Here is a 13821-nt window from a genome sequence, read left to right as displayed (position 1 = left end):
ACCTAATAATAATTACAAGAAAATTCAAAATGTCGTCAGTATTAATTTAGCACGTCAATTACAATTTGGGCTTTAAAATTTTCAAGATTAGATTAACAATATCATGAAATTAAAACTAACTAACTTTAGACTTCTGTAATTCCGTGTATTTTCTCTTGCTTGAGTTAGAGGAATAGATTATCAGAAAACATAAAATGATGTTTTTTAAAAGGAAGTATAAACAGTACACTTTCATATACTGTTTTTTAATATATTTTATATTACTAAAAAATAATATGAAAGTCATTAAATAGAAGATAAATGACGCAGATGAATATCATATCAATTAAACCTAATAATCAAAAGGGCATAAATAATATTATCTGTCTTTAAAATAAGACACTTTAGATAAAATCACATACACCAATAATAAAAATAATTAATTTTATTCACTTTTTAAATATTACCAATGTATTAAATTTACTCTCATTAACTTGAGGATTACCTTCTGCTCTAAATTTATATTTGAGAATTTTTTTTTTTATATAAATTACTTCACTTTAACCTCAATTTTTACGAAAATTCATTAAGAACAGCTAAAATTAAGTTTACACACCCAATTAAGTCATGCATGTAAACATTAGGGTTGGTAATTCCTTCATTTTCCCTCGACTAGGATACAAAGGTGAAGTTACATACTGCACAATTTCTTACATCATCAAATCCATTACAATTTTTTCTCTGCCATTCCACTTATTTTCCTCCAATCTAAATGACTTCACTTTTCATTCTTTTTCCCTTATTTTCTTACTTTTTTTTCACTCTCAAATTCACTCTATAATCCAAACAGATCCTTAGTGACTTTTGAGGCTATTGTTTATCACAATCCTGATTGCAGCAATGGAAAGAGAGACACATTAATAACATTACATATCTGATACTTCCTCGTGCTTTGAATCACTGAAGCTGTGTTTGGAAAAATAATCTCTTCTTTATTAAAATAATGTAAGAATGCATAATTGAATGACAGTGTAGATCTTTTTCACAGCAATAATGCATTCGAATTAAATTCATGAAAGCTTGTACGGTTCAGTAGTCCAATAATTCTCTGAGCAAAGAGTAGCTGGAGTTCCAATGATCTGGGACCACACCCATTCTCTCTTCTCTACCAATTCAATTTCTGCCAACTGTCATAATAGATATTGTCAAAAATATTATGATGATGATGATGATGATGGCTAATAACTTTGCCTTTTAATAGAATCTGCAGAAGAAGTTCATTATATCTGATATTGCTGCTCTATGTTGAAAAGCTTCAGCAATTTTAGTGAACACTGATACATGTTAACTTCAAATCATACAACCAAATGCTAGAAGCATTGGCAGCAATTTGATTGATCCAAAAAAAGTTATATTAAAGTTTGACTTAAGTAATGTAATTTGTCATCACTGAATTCGAGTTCTTACCCTGCCATCTCTGAGCTGAAATATGACAGAACCTTTGGAAAATTGAATTGGTCTTGTAGCTGCCACCTGTGTAGTATCAGACTCAATCAATACCATGTTATGATGTGTTGTTTTCAGCATTCAATTCGATGTCAATTATTCTACAAATTATTTTAGACTGCAATATTTACCTTTGAGTCACATCTAATGTTCAGGTATGATGCAGAATCTTCATCAATGCAATCTACTTTCTCTTCTTGGAATCCTCCTTCTGAATGTGCTTCTACCAGTTTCTTTCCCACATGGGGGAAACCACAGTCCTTCCACTTCCATGACTTTTTTTCCATGTATCTGAGATACACTTTTCCATCAGAACCAATGAAAAATAATTGATTGCCTTCAAAACTTGGACCTGGTGAACCTACTAGTGTTACATCTCTGTTGGGTGTTCCATGTTCCACCCAGTTCCAACCATACATTGAGCTCCATTGATACTCAACAAGGCCACCTTCTCTTGAAACCATGAAGAGGGAACCTGAGAGTGATTTCAATGATGATCTTATAACAGTTCCAGGAGACTGTGATAGAACCAAATGCTGAGAATGGTAATGCTCATGCCACAAATCAGTCACTTTGTTATACTGATATAGTCTCCCATTTCTTCCAATCACAAATACTATATTTTTTCTGAACAATTCCTGGTCTAGTATACATGCAACCTTAGCATCTGGAGGGTTTCTGCAATCTTTCCATTTCAACTTCTTCAAAGAAACCTGGGAAAAGTATGCATAGTATTACCTTCACCAATTATTGCATATCTGGTTTTGGTGCTGTGATTGATTCTGATGCCTCGGGAATTTACTCCCAAGTAATTCTATCCATATGAATATGATTGGCAAGAATTTTCAATTAAACATAAACAACTTTTTAAGAAAAAATCTATGCACTTATGTAATACTGCTGCAGGATCAATATTCTGATCCTGAGTTTACTTACCACTAACTTCATTAATCTTCCAGTTTTGCTCACAAAGAAGAGTGTGTCTTCATTTGTAAACTTCCTTTCTTGGCCTGTTAATCCATCCCAAGGTCGACCTCCAATAACATTTTTTCCTCTCCTCAGAGCAGTGCAATTCCTCCATTCTAACTCCTTGCCTCTTCTTTCTCTGAGTAGCAGACTCCCATGTGTATCAACCATGAATAAGCTTCCATTATAGCTACTCAATATACCTTTCATAGGTGTAAAACTCTCATGCCTCAGCCATATCCATGCACTCTCAATGCAAATGTATTCATAAATCAAACCATCATCTGTTACTAAGAAAAATGACTTCCCTGCATCCACCAATCTCAAGCGAAAGTTACTACTAATCCAGTTATCTGGCACATGATTGTGTTCTTCTGAAGATTGAATCAGTCCAACACCTGAAGTACTCACAGATAAATACTGATTCTGTGCTTGGCTTTGCTTTCTCCTACCTGTTACTGAACTTACTACTGATTCCTCTGTCTCATCTTTTATGCCAGTGACACAGTTTCTGAGACCACGTTCTTCTGTGCAATATTCTGCATTCCATCCCTCACTCTCTGGCACATCTACTATTGACCAAACATATTTGGTTGGTGATTTCCTTCGAATGTTTTGTGGCTGAGATGGTCCTGAACTTTCACCACCTAATCCTAAAGGATGTAATTCGCCAAGTCTTCCATCATCTAGTGGAAACAGTATTCTGCCAACGTACAATTGCAAACCTGCTATACCTCTTGCTGCTTTTGCATGGAGAGGATGCTGGTGACTTTTCCATACTTCTGGAAATTCATGATTTGGAAATGTTAAATTAATTTACTGTAAAACTCTTGTTCTTGCTACTTTAATCATGTTTAGTCAGTTTGGTTGTATCAGTGATGATGTTCAGTTATGGATTTACTCCGATTTTGGACAGATTTGTATTTTGAATGTTGTAGATTGTACATGATCTTTATTTAACATGTATGACTGTGAGGAGCTATCTTTTCTCATGTATTTGACCTTCAATATGATTCAGAGTATGAAATAAAAAAAAGCTGTGTTTCTCTTCATCACTCACTTCCTTACACGTTATGATTCTGTTTTATGTTTTTTAAGGAAACATTATTAATAGAAATTCTTCATGTGTGGTAAAAGCAAGGTAGAGACTACTGATATAGCAGAGAAAAAAACCAGACATGGAAACTAAAACAGTTTTTGCATTATGGGATGACAAACCTGATTGTTTTGGAATTCGATATTCAAAGACAAATCCATATGATGTAGTGAAGAACAAAGAAGTGGAGGATGTTTCAGCTGATTCATCTTGAAGAGCTGGTGTAATAGATGTTAAATTTTGATCTTGGGGTCTTCCATGAACTACCCATTTCCACTTCCTTTGATGGAACCTTCTCTCTACCAAAGAGCCTTCCTGCATGATCAACCAAAGACTGATCAGAATAAATTCATCAAAAAGCAATGTTATCCGTGTTCAAGTGATGTGCAAAAAGTCATTGCATTTTTAAGAAATTCAATGTAGCTTCTCCTTGGCCACTTTTTTCTTCAACCAAATTCCATTATACAAACTATCTAAAGAGGGAATTTCACAATGTTCTGATGTTTCTAAAGGGTATCTTGGTGACACTTATTTCTGCAAATGATTATAAGCTTCATGAAATACTTGTACACAACAGACCTTTGTTAAAAGGAACAGAGATTCTGAATGATCATCACTTAAACCAGGCAAACTGCAACCTTTAGATGGCATCAGAGGAGCAGCTTGTGATGTTTTATCTTGCCATATGTGCCTCTTCCATGATGGTTTCGATTTTTTGTCATATTCATAAAGATCTCCAGCAGAACTACAGCACCACATCATTTGTTAAGTATGTCAGAATCGAAAGATGAATGAATAGTGCATTTTTATTCTCACTAAAAAACATGACCTTAAAAGAGAGTAATAAACTATAATGCTTTATATTTATCTGGTGCAACAAACATTCTATTGCATTTTCCAATGCAATCTCAACTTCAAATTTTGTACTTGTTGACTCCTTGATCAATGTATTTAAAGGCATGGCACTGATCAGAGACCCTTTATCAAATATGAAATTGAAAACAAAAAGTTCCTCAAGAAACACAAACACAAACCACCCACCTTATGGTATATACTACTTCTCTTGTTGAAGCAGCATCAGCAATTGCTACTACATTTGCTCCAGCTGGTTGGCCATGATTTATCCATCTGTTCTATATTGTCAAGATTAAGGTAAAATTAGCAATACCCTGGAATCCATTTATTAAAGGATAAAGAGTTTAGGATTTAACATCCTAGTTACTAACATTTTCACCAAAACTTGAGTTTTACCTCGGAGGCTCAACCCAAGCAAGTTCTACCAGTGTTTCATTCTTTGTACAGAAATAGGCTCTCCTGCTCCACAATGCAACAACACAACAAACATCAAGAGACTATGCTTTAGCAATGTTCAAGGTCTATATGTTTGATCTCAGAAATTAAAACTTCACTTACTGTCCATCACGCGAAGCAACTCCAGACTTTATCAAAAGATTTTTCTCAGGATAAGTAAGTGTGAATTCAACCCAAACTGGCTCAGAACTTTCACCATGTTGGCTTCTTATCTGCATAGCAAAAGCAAATTTTTGCAGTTCCAATTTCCAACACGTTTTACATTTGAATACTTATCCAAGAGTTGAATCTTAACATAATATTTAACATATGATGCATGGCATGTATATGTATATTCTAACTTAAATGGATGATTCTTTACCTGGTATAATTTCCCTGCTTCTGATAGAGCAAGAATCGTCTGATTGATGACAAAAACCGATACAGCACTTCCTGCTGATACAGGCAAATCATGAGATAAAATCACCCATTCCATTCCATTCCAAAACCTCTCATAGATAGACCCACTTTCACCAGTGACCCACATAGATGTCTCAGATATTTTGGTCAAGGAAATTCTCTTCCTTTGTGGCAGAACCACATCCTCTGATTCCATTTTACTATCCTTATTTTCATCACTTATCTTTTGTTCATCAAGTTTGTCTTCAAGCTCCAACACTTGTTGTGTGGTCTTCTTCTCCGACTGAAGTATAGACCCCACTTTTCTACAGTCACCATCAACACAAGAGAGGAGGTCATAGGGAAGTTTTGCCTCAACCCATGTCTCAGTTTGTTCACTGAACACCCAAAACTTATCTGTTTTCTGCTCAAATCGTTGATTCAAATTTTGATACGGGCACCATGAAGCACAAATCACAACCACAAAGAAGCAGGTGAAAGACAAAAGTCCCCAGATGGCATATATCAAATGGAATATTGACATGGTGATGTTGTCATTGGAAACCAAACCAGACAAAGAGCAGAGATAAACCAAAACACTCAAAACATAAATACTTGTTTTGTAAGTTGCTCTAAAGACAAGGTTGGTTCTTTTTGAAGTACCTGTACCCCAAATGCACCATTTTGTTCAATAGCTTCGATATCACTGTTATCTGTTCATGGCCAAACTCCATGGAAAAAATAGTGTTGTCATGGTACCCAAGACCAAGAGAATTTATTATGTGGAATGAATTTGAGAAGTCACCATGACAAAAGAGGAGAGAAAGGGAAGGTTTGATAATTGTTGGACCATACTAGTACTATACAACTATTATGATTCTTAGAATTTAACCACTACTACCTCTACAATCACCACAAGATAATAATAATAATATCAGAACATACATGGCCTCAGTTTCTGAGCTTTGGAGGTAATTATTGATACCAAATTGCACTAGTGGTGGAAGTGTCTTTCACCATATGCTTTCATTTGTAGCTCCCTTTTAAGATATCTCCTTTTTCTTTCAATCGTTTATGCATGCTATTTTAATTCCACCAATATCTCTTTATATCAAAATTTGAACTCAGACACTCTCTGTTCATCTTTAGGATTCAATGCATACATTTTTTCAAGAAAACGATATATTTTACAAGAAAAGTTATACTGGTATTACTGATACTACACTATTGAAACACTTCAAACTTTGTGACATTTATTTTTAGATTAAATAGAATATGTTTTTAATCTTCAAACTTGGACCTAAAAATAGAATTTCACAGTCAAACTAGTTTGGTTTTCAAACTCTAAAGATAAATAGATATAATCCTTATAATTTAATTAACACTAAAACTTTTTTGAAGTGTTAAACGATATCTCAAGTTTGTGTTTGAACTGTTTTTTGACAGATTCGGGCTTAAATATCACTTTGAAATACCTTTTAACACCATAAGAAACGTTGAGATTGTTAAGTTAAAACGATTATAGACCAAAATGTATTGAAATATGCATCAAGAGACCTGTTCCAATTTGTAATTTAGGGATTAAAATCATCTTCAATCATCTTCAACCCTTTATTTTTTATGATTATCTTGGTTTGTGTGCATGACTGTGTGAAGAATAGTGGTGAAACATTTGTTAAGATTCTTGATTCGGACCAAAAGTTGATATGACACAGAGGCTACTTTATGAATACTGTGATCAGTGGTTGTGTTTCCATTAATTAGTCTCCTATTCCTATTCTACTTTTGGACTCTTTCAGTATAAAGTCATCAAAATATCGTATCAGAATAATGAGTAGGGGTTTTTCTTTCAGCCACAGAAACATTGCAGCTTATTCCACATGCCACCAATTTTCTTTTGAACCAATTAACCAAGAAAATGACATGGAACACATTCACAACTCACTCCTCTACATTCTATTAGTGCCAATAATTTTCTGTATGTTTCTGCTCAGCCTCAAAATTTCATAAGTATATTATATTGAGTGACAGTAATGTTAATGATAATTGCTTGTGCTTAAACAACTTAGTTTTCTTTTTTTAATGAGAAAATAACTTGGTTTCCAGGCTTATGTATAGTTGTTTAATTTATTCTGTTCAATAATTCAGTTCACCTTTTCAATTATTAAATTATAATTTTTTTAAAAATTCAAACAGTTTTAGTATAAAACTAAAGAAATATAGATTGTATGATAATATATATATCAACATTTAATTTATTTAAAAACTAATATGTGTATGTATCTATCTGTAAAGTAGAGTGGAGTGAAGTGCGAATAATAGTTGAAGTCTTTGAATGTTTAAATTTTGAAAAACAAAATTACAATAATAATAATAATAATAATAATAATAATAATAATAATAATAATAATACATTATGAATTTTGAATAGCACTTTCATGAAAAAAAAAAGAAAAAAGAAAAAAAAGGTGGTAGATGATCATCAAAGAATCCATATCTAACTCAACCCGAAAATAATATTTGGTGGTGACATGGGAGCTTATACAACACGACAAGACTGAGTTAGATTCCACTGGACAAAGAACTCTAATTATTACATAGAATTTCTAAGAGTGGACACTGATGTTTTTTTTTTCCTTTTTATTTCATCTTTTCAAAAGACCTTATTCTTTCAGAATTTTGTTTGAACTTGATGTTAATTTTTTTTTTAATTCAAGACTGTTTTAAAGATTTGAGATAGTACTCATGTTTATTAATTTCAAAAATCTAAAAAATCACAGTACGTGCTTTCCAACTTTAATAAATGGGTATTAAGTTTTAAGATTTTATAAAGATTTAACGTCTTTTCAGTCTTGTAGTAATAATTTAATGTTTTTTTACTTAACATGATTTTAACATTTACTAAAAGGAATAACTATGATCACTTTCGTGAGATCAATGGTCAGAGGGAGAAAAAAAAATTGTTCATATCATTATCATCTAACGAGTTTAATGTTAATCTAACATAATAAATCGTATTGGTTTCTTCTAACAATTATTAACACTTTATGAAATAAATAAAAAGTAAACATTTATCGATTACTATAAATATTGAATAAAATACAGGTAATAAGCCTTTTTTTTATAAAATGATGCAATAGCTTTAAATATTCCTTGTTGGATTGACTTTATATATGAATATGGTATTAATTAAATATGGTGTGACATGACAAAGACCTAGAAAGGCATATTGATTGAGATTTGAAATGGTGAGGAGAAACAGAGAAGTTCAACAATTGGGATAAAAGCATTGCTCTTTGTGGTTGATGTCATGTATATGCTCAACAACAAACTCATTGCTACTGTAATCATTGGTTATGTTATGTAATTCATACTCAACAAACTTATTTTAGGATTACAATAAATAATGGATTTATTACTTTTTCAAAAATTATTCACCACATACGAATTGCAACCTTATTGTGTAAGGAACCAAATAATTGCTTGCTTCACGTTGAAGGAACAAATCATTTATACAAAAAAAAAGTTATAAGAATAAATGAGGATACAGCAATCATAATAATACTCATTCCAAAGCTTTTTTTTTTTTTTCAAAACTTGTATACATATTAGAATTATAATATCTTACCAACAACTCATTTATGATCGTCCTACTTAGATGGTACCTTCCAACTCTCAAAAAGTGTCTCAAATAGATCTTTTTCAGAAAAAAAAATTATTAACGCGATTAACTTTATTCATGACTTTTACCACTAAATTTTAATATAAATATTAATACTTAATTTTATAAGTCATTTTAAATATCAATATCATCAATGACATTAATAATTTTTTTTTCAAAGGAACCTAATTGAGATATATTTTCAAAAGTTAGAACTTAATTGAAATCTTTTTAAAAACGAGTACCAAAGTAACACATCCGAATGAAAATGGATATCATCCGACTAATTAAACCTAATTTTTAACTTAAACCAAATCTTATATTGGTCTAACTCGATTGATCGGGCAGAATGTACAAATTATTGTAAAAGTTTGTACATGACTTCAAAGTTTCGCAAGATCCACGCAATCACTTTGTTCACTGTATGAACAGAATTAGAGTTGGGCACTTACTGTGTTAACCATTTTATTTCAGAGTGGCTTGTAAGAAGGCAATATATAAAATATAAGAGAATTTGAGGAACACCGGTGGTGTTTAGCATGAACTCTCAAAAGTCCACCATCGTGGAAATTATACAAACTACCTAAATATCTGTCACTCTAATATCCTCAAAATACAACAATTTGACCCTTAGGTCCACTTTCCCAAACTCGATTGAACATTTAATCTACTCTATAGCTACAAAACGTCAAAGAATGAATCATCTGAAAGTTGAGCATGAAACCTGTGAATTAACTACTGAAGAAGTTAGGTCCTGCCCGAGACAGAAGCTCCTTGCCAGCGTCCTTACCCATCTCAATCATGTCTTCAACAGCATATGGACCAACCCTGGACGTCTCTATAACTGCACAGAGGAAATTGCAGAGAAAAGTTACTTGTGTTGTGAAGGATTAGAAACTATACAAAAAGTCGAATAAACATAAATATATGACCAGATGTTCATACCACGGGTTCCATCAGGGGAAGCAACCAATCCTCTAAACAAACAATTGCCATCTTCGTTTCTGCTAGCATATCCTGCAATAGGAGTTCGGCAAGACCCATCCAAAGTCTGAAGAAAGGCCCTTTCACAGACAACTGCTAGTCTTGTTTCTTCATGATTCAGCGAAGCAATGTATTCTGCCTGATGAAATCACTCAACCAAAAGTCAGAAATACTGAGAATCTAAAATGAGTCAAAGTAAATATGTATTATTATCCAATTAAGTTTAAATGCTTCTGATTCCAAATAGAAATCCATTTTTTTCTGATTTGAGAATGATTTTTTTCAGTTAGGTATTTAATGATGGACGCTCATATGATCTTACATGGCACTGTTATCCTCCTCCCCTACCCATAAAAATCAGCAAGTCTAATACGATTGTGCACTAAATTAATCACTTACCATTTTATCGTCATTACTTCTACAGGCTATTCCAATAGCACCTTGGGCAACAGCTGGAAGCATATCATCGATTGATAGGATTGAAGTTACATTTTCTGTCATGCTTAAGCGTTTGAGCCCAGCTAACGCTAACAGTGTAGCTTGGACAACCCCATCACTGAGTTTTCTTAACCTTGTTTGGACATTGCCCCGGAAATTTTCCTGCACCTGAGTCCAAAAATTCCAGAACAACATAATATCAGAGATATAGAAATTTAAAATTTCACAAAGGAAGTAGCACAAGACTAGTTAAACAACATGGACAGAGAAAGGAAATGTCTCGAGAAAGACAACGAAAAATGTCCATTTGAAACTGCAAGAGAATAGAGACTATAACTTTCTAAGAAGGCCAAATTTTAAAGTAGACAGACAGTGGCCATAACGCAGAGTAAGTCTCACAAGGATGACATATTACCCATTACTTTATAGTCACAACCATAATTGTTAGTCCATGTCAACAAGGTGTTAAGATGGGCATACTTGTGATAACTATCTACTAAATTCAACCATCCACAGATGATTTCAATATGACATTATATTATTCGATCACAAATCACAATGCATAACTGACATCAATTATGATAGGAAATGATACAAGTTCATGTTACATACTTCCATAAGCATTTTAAAAAATTGATATCTATAACAATATAAAAAGGTATATGGAATTTTGGTGTACACATTTTTGCGTTCTATGCTGTCCCTATAACCTCCTCCATAGATCTCTATTGTATCCCCATAACTACGCTCTTCAAACTACCCTTGCCTAATTGCATTATGCAAGTCACCCATTTCTATTATTTAACTCTTATTAACTCCTTTTACTTTTCAAAATGTGGAGAGATGCAAAGTGCTTCTTTTCAACGGCTATGCATTAGGCTTCACCCTACACAGTTCTAACATGACCATTTGTCAATTTGCTTTTTTATTTTACCTTAAAAATAGAGATTGAAACTTCAAATGACTTCTCATTAACCATAATTTTCTATCTTTTTACATTATATTGATAATGTATGCAACAACAACTTTGATAACATCCTGCAGTCAGAAAAGCGAATTAGAAATCTTATACAGGGGATATCCATTTAAATAAGCTAATTAAGTAAAACAAATGTAGGAAACAACAATTCTCTTTATTTCAGGCTGTTAGATAATAATGAGTTAAAAGATAGCTTACTTACATTAAGGGATGGATATCTGTGGAGTATCTGTGACTTTCGTCGAAGCGAAGCAGTACCAATAACACTTCCAGGGAGAAGATCAGCTAACGAGGTTGCACTCAAGGATATAAATGCATCTCTAACATCCTCTCGCGGGAGGTTACACGGAAGAATTGTTTTATCAGGTAAGTAAGTGGGAACATCCTTCATTGAATGGACAGCAATGTCGATTTCACTATTTAAGAGTGCCTCATCTATTTCTTTTGTGAACAAACCCTTCCCACCTATGTCTGCAAGTGGTTGGGAGAGGATCTTGTCACCTGTTGTCTTAATTATCACAATCTGAATAGCCCCCTCTTCAGCTAACTCTGGGTGTGATGCCATGAGTTTGTCTCTGGTCTCATATGCTTGTGCTAGAGCTAGTGGACTGCTCTACACATGAAAAAACATATAAGAATTACCAAATTTGATAGTAGGACTATGAAAATCTTTGCTAAAACAAAAATGGAAGTATGCATGAACATCCACCTAGATATAATTGAGTAACACTGACAAATAATTACAAAAATCCATAGCAGAAGAGAAGACAGATTTCTTTCCCCCTAGATATCTCTATAGTTCAAAAGCAAGTAACAAATAAATATGAACCTCCATATCAGAATAATAGACATCTTTCTTTTTCTTCCCAAATAATTATTAAGTCTAGGCTCAACATCTTTAGAGTCTAATTCAATACGACCTCACCAAGATTATTACAAACGTTGCACCTATATATTGTTCCGCCAATTCTTTCTACATTTTCCATTAAGAGATTGAAGCCTTCAAAGCTCTTAAATAATATCTATCGTTAAATTCCCTTAAGAACTACCACCACAACATCTAAAAACCCCACGAAAAATAACAGAAGCATCAGACCACAGTAAAAATGGGCATTTCCGCAATTGCAGAGGCATTTTCTTAAAAACAAAAGCAGAACTACATATTAAGATGACACATCCACTCCAATGGCAAAACAACGACAAAATCATCACATGAAATGGGGTGTTGAGTCATTTAAATAAAAATAAATAAATAAAAAGTAGCATCATAGAGTGCAGACAAGTGAAGTGTGGAGTAATTGTATAAGATCGGGCGAATCACAAGAAGAAGGCGTTGACGTTCACAGATAAACCCTTGAAAATATGGCGAAGCCCACCAATTAGAATAGAGGGTTTACGAAAAGGGGAAAATGATACCTTCCCCTGGTGCCAATTCTGATGAGAGCGACCTTAGTTTGCTGCTCTACGGCAATGGAAGCCTTGACGCGATGAAATCTTGTGTGGCATTTGGGAGACGGCGACGGCGGCGACGGTGCACGTGGAAGAGGAGGGCACGCGCTGTGGAGCGTGGATGAAAGAGTATTCATGTCAAAGATAAGAGAAAGAGAAGAACAGCGAATTGTTGAGTGTGTTGATAGAGTGTGATATGATATGATAAGATAAAGTTCATAAGGATTAATAAAAATTTATTTTCTTTTCGGAAATTACACGCTTTCTTATTTTAATTCGCCTATGCTGTCTGTATAATAATAGGAAAATGATATTTTAATCTACTTTTTTTGACCCACTTTTAATCCATTGCTTTAATCACCATTAGATCATCTTTTTAATGATGTGATGTGATGATCTAGTGATTGAAGTGATGGGTTAAAAGTGGGTTAAAAAAAGTAGGTTAAAGTATCATTGTCCATAATAATATGTTCCAACAACCCTATCACCATGGTTGAGGGAAAAAATTAAAAAACTATAATTCAAATATGTATCTAAATAATCACTTTATGTATAACAACTAAAGAATTCCTGCATTAGATTTACATCTCATTTAATCGGTGTTTATTATTTATTATTTATATACACAGCTACGTTAATTAAATATTAAAAAGTAACTTTTGTATGTATTTTATAGTCAAAATATATTTTTCTAGTTTTCTTTTCTGTTTAGTTATGTTTTTTAACTTTATTCATATTATTTTTGTTTTACCTTTAATTATTACTTTAAAAATTATTTATTTTATAAATAGTTTGTTTTAACCTTTAGTTTAAAAATATCTTTTGTTTTTAACGGTTGTTTAAAAAAAATTTTTATGTACATCTTTTATTTTTCTAATTTTACATTTAACAATTATTTTAAAAATTTATTATATATTATTTATTAAACTAAACTGAATGGAATTGATTTGAATCGAACTGAATCCAATTGGACCAAACCGAATCGAATTGGACCAGATCGGACCGAACCGAACCGCATTGAACCAGACCGGACCGAATTGAACTGCACTGAACCAAACCGAACCACAATGAACC

The 13821-nt window shown here is 33.0% G+C and overlaps 2 protein-coding genes across 3 annotated transcripts; both read right to left on the bottom strand.

Annotated features, from left to right (window-relative positions):
* Nucleotides 1–607: 607 nt before the first annotated feature.
* Nucleotides 608–6319, bottom strand: LOC114173757 (uncharacterized). Of its 2 annotated transcripts, none has more exons than XM_028058341.2 (10): nt 5220–6319; nt 4961–5070; nt 4799–4864; nt 4589–4675; nt 4127–4292; nt 3670–3862; nt 2422–3233; nt 1617–2198; nt 1447–1512; nt 608–1166 (listed from the first exon to the last, which is right to left on the bottom strand). In XM_028058341.2, the coding sequence occupies exons 1-10, from the start codon at nt 5778–5780 to the stop codon at nt 1050–1052; spliced, it is 2760 nt and encodes a 919-aa protein (XP_027914142.2). In that variant the 5' UTR covers nt 5781–6319; the 3' UTR covers nt 608–1049. The 2 variants fall into 2 exon arrangements, with proteins under 2 accessions (XP_027914142.2, XP_027914143.2); XM_028058342.2 differs by having other exon boundaries at nt 4799–4861; nt 5220–6318.
* A 3054-nt stretch (nt 6320–9373) lies between these two features.
* Nucleotides 9374–12949, bottom strand: LOC114174697 (porphobilinogen deaminase, chloroplastic-like). The gene is made up of 5 exons (XM_028059524.2): nt 12715–12949; nt 11501–11906; nt 10281–10487; nt 9843–10020; nt 9374–9741 (listed from the first exon to the last, which is right to left on the bottom strand). The coding sequence occupies exons 1-5, from the start codon at nt 12882–12884 to the stop codon at nt 9629–9631; spliced, it is 1074 nt and encodes a 357-aa protein (XP_027915325.1). The 5' UTR covers nt 12885–12949; the 3' UTR covers nt 9374–9628.
* Between the last annotated feature and the right edge of the window lie 872 nt (nt 12950–13821).

Source organism: Vigna unguiculata, chromosome 2 (assembly GCF_037176805.1).
Source record: "Vigna unguiculata cultivar grain cowpea cultivar isolate G323 ecotype 2 chromosome 2, ASM3717680v1, whole genome shotgun sequence".
NCBI classification, from domain to species: Eukaryota; Viridiplantae; Streptophyta; class Magnoliopsida; order Fabales; family Fabaceae; genus Vigna; species Vigna unguiculata.
The sequence above is the reverse complement of the archived record's forward strand: the minus strand, read 5'-3'. Positions and strand labels throughout refer to the sequence as shown.

Coding starts and splice junctions, on each gene's coding strand:
- LOC114173757 (XM_028058341.2), bottom strand. CDS start 5,780: ATGTCAATATTCCATTTGATATATGCCATCTGGGGACTTTTGTCTTTC. Junction 4,865..4,960: donor GTTGCTTCGCGTGATGGACA/GTAAGTGAAGTT, acceptor TGCATTGTGGAG/CAGGAGAGCCTATTTCTGTA. Junction 4,676..4,798: donor GCTTGGGTTGAGCCTCCGAG/GTAAAACTCAAG, acceptor AATATAGAACAG/ATGGATAAATCATGGCCAAC.
- LOC114174697 (XM_028059524.2), bottom strand. CDS start 12,884: ATGAATACTCTTTCATCCACGCTCCACAGCGCGTGCCCTCCTCTTCCA. Junction 10,488..11,500: donor ACAGATATCCATCCCTTAAT/GTAAGTAAGCTA, acceptor TTTTGGACTCAG/GTGCAGGAAAATTTCCGGGG. Junction 9,742..9,842: donor TTCCCCTGATGGAACCCGTG/GTATGAACATCT, acceptor TCCTCTGTGCAG/TTATAGAGACGTCCAGGGTT.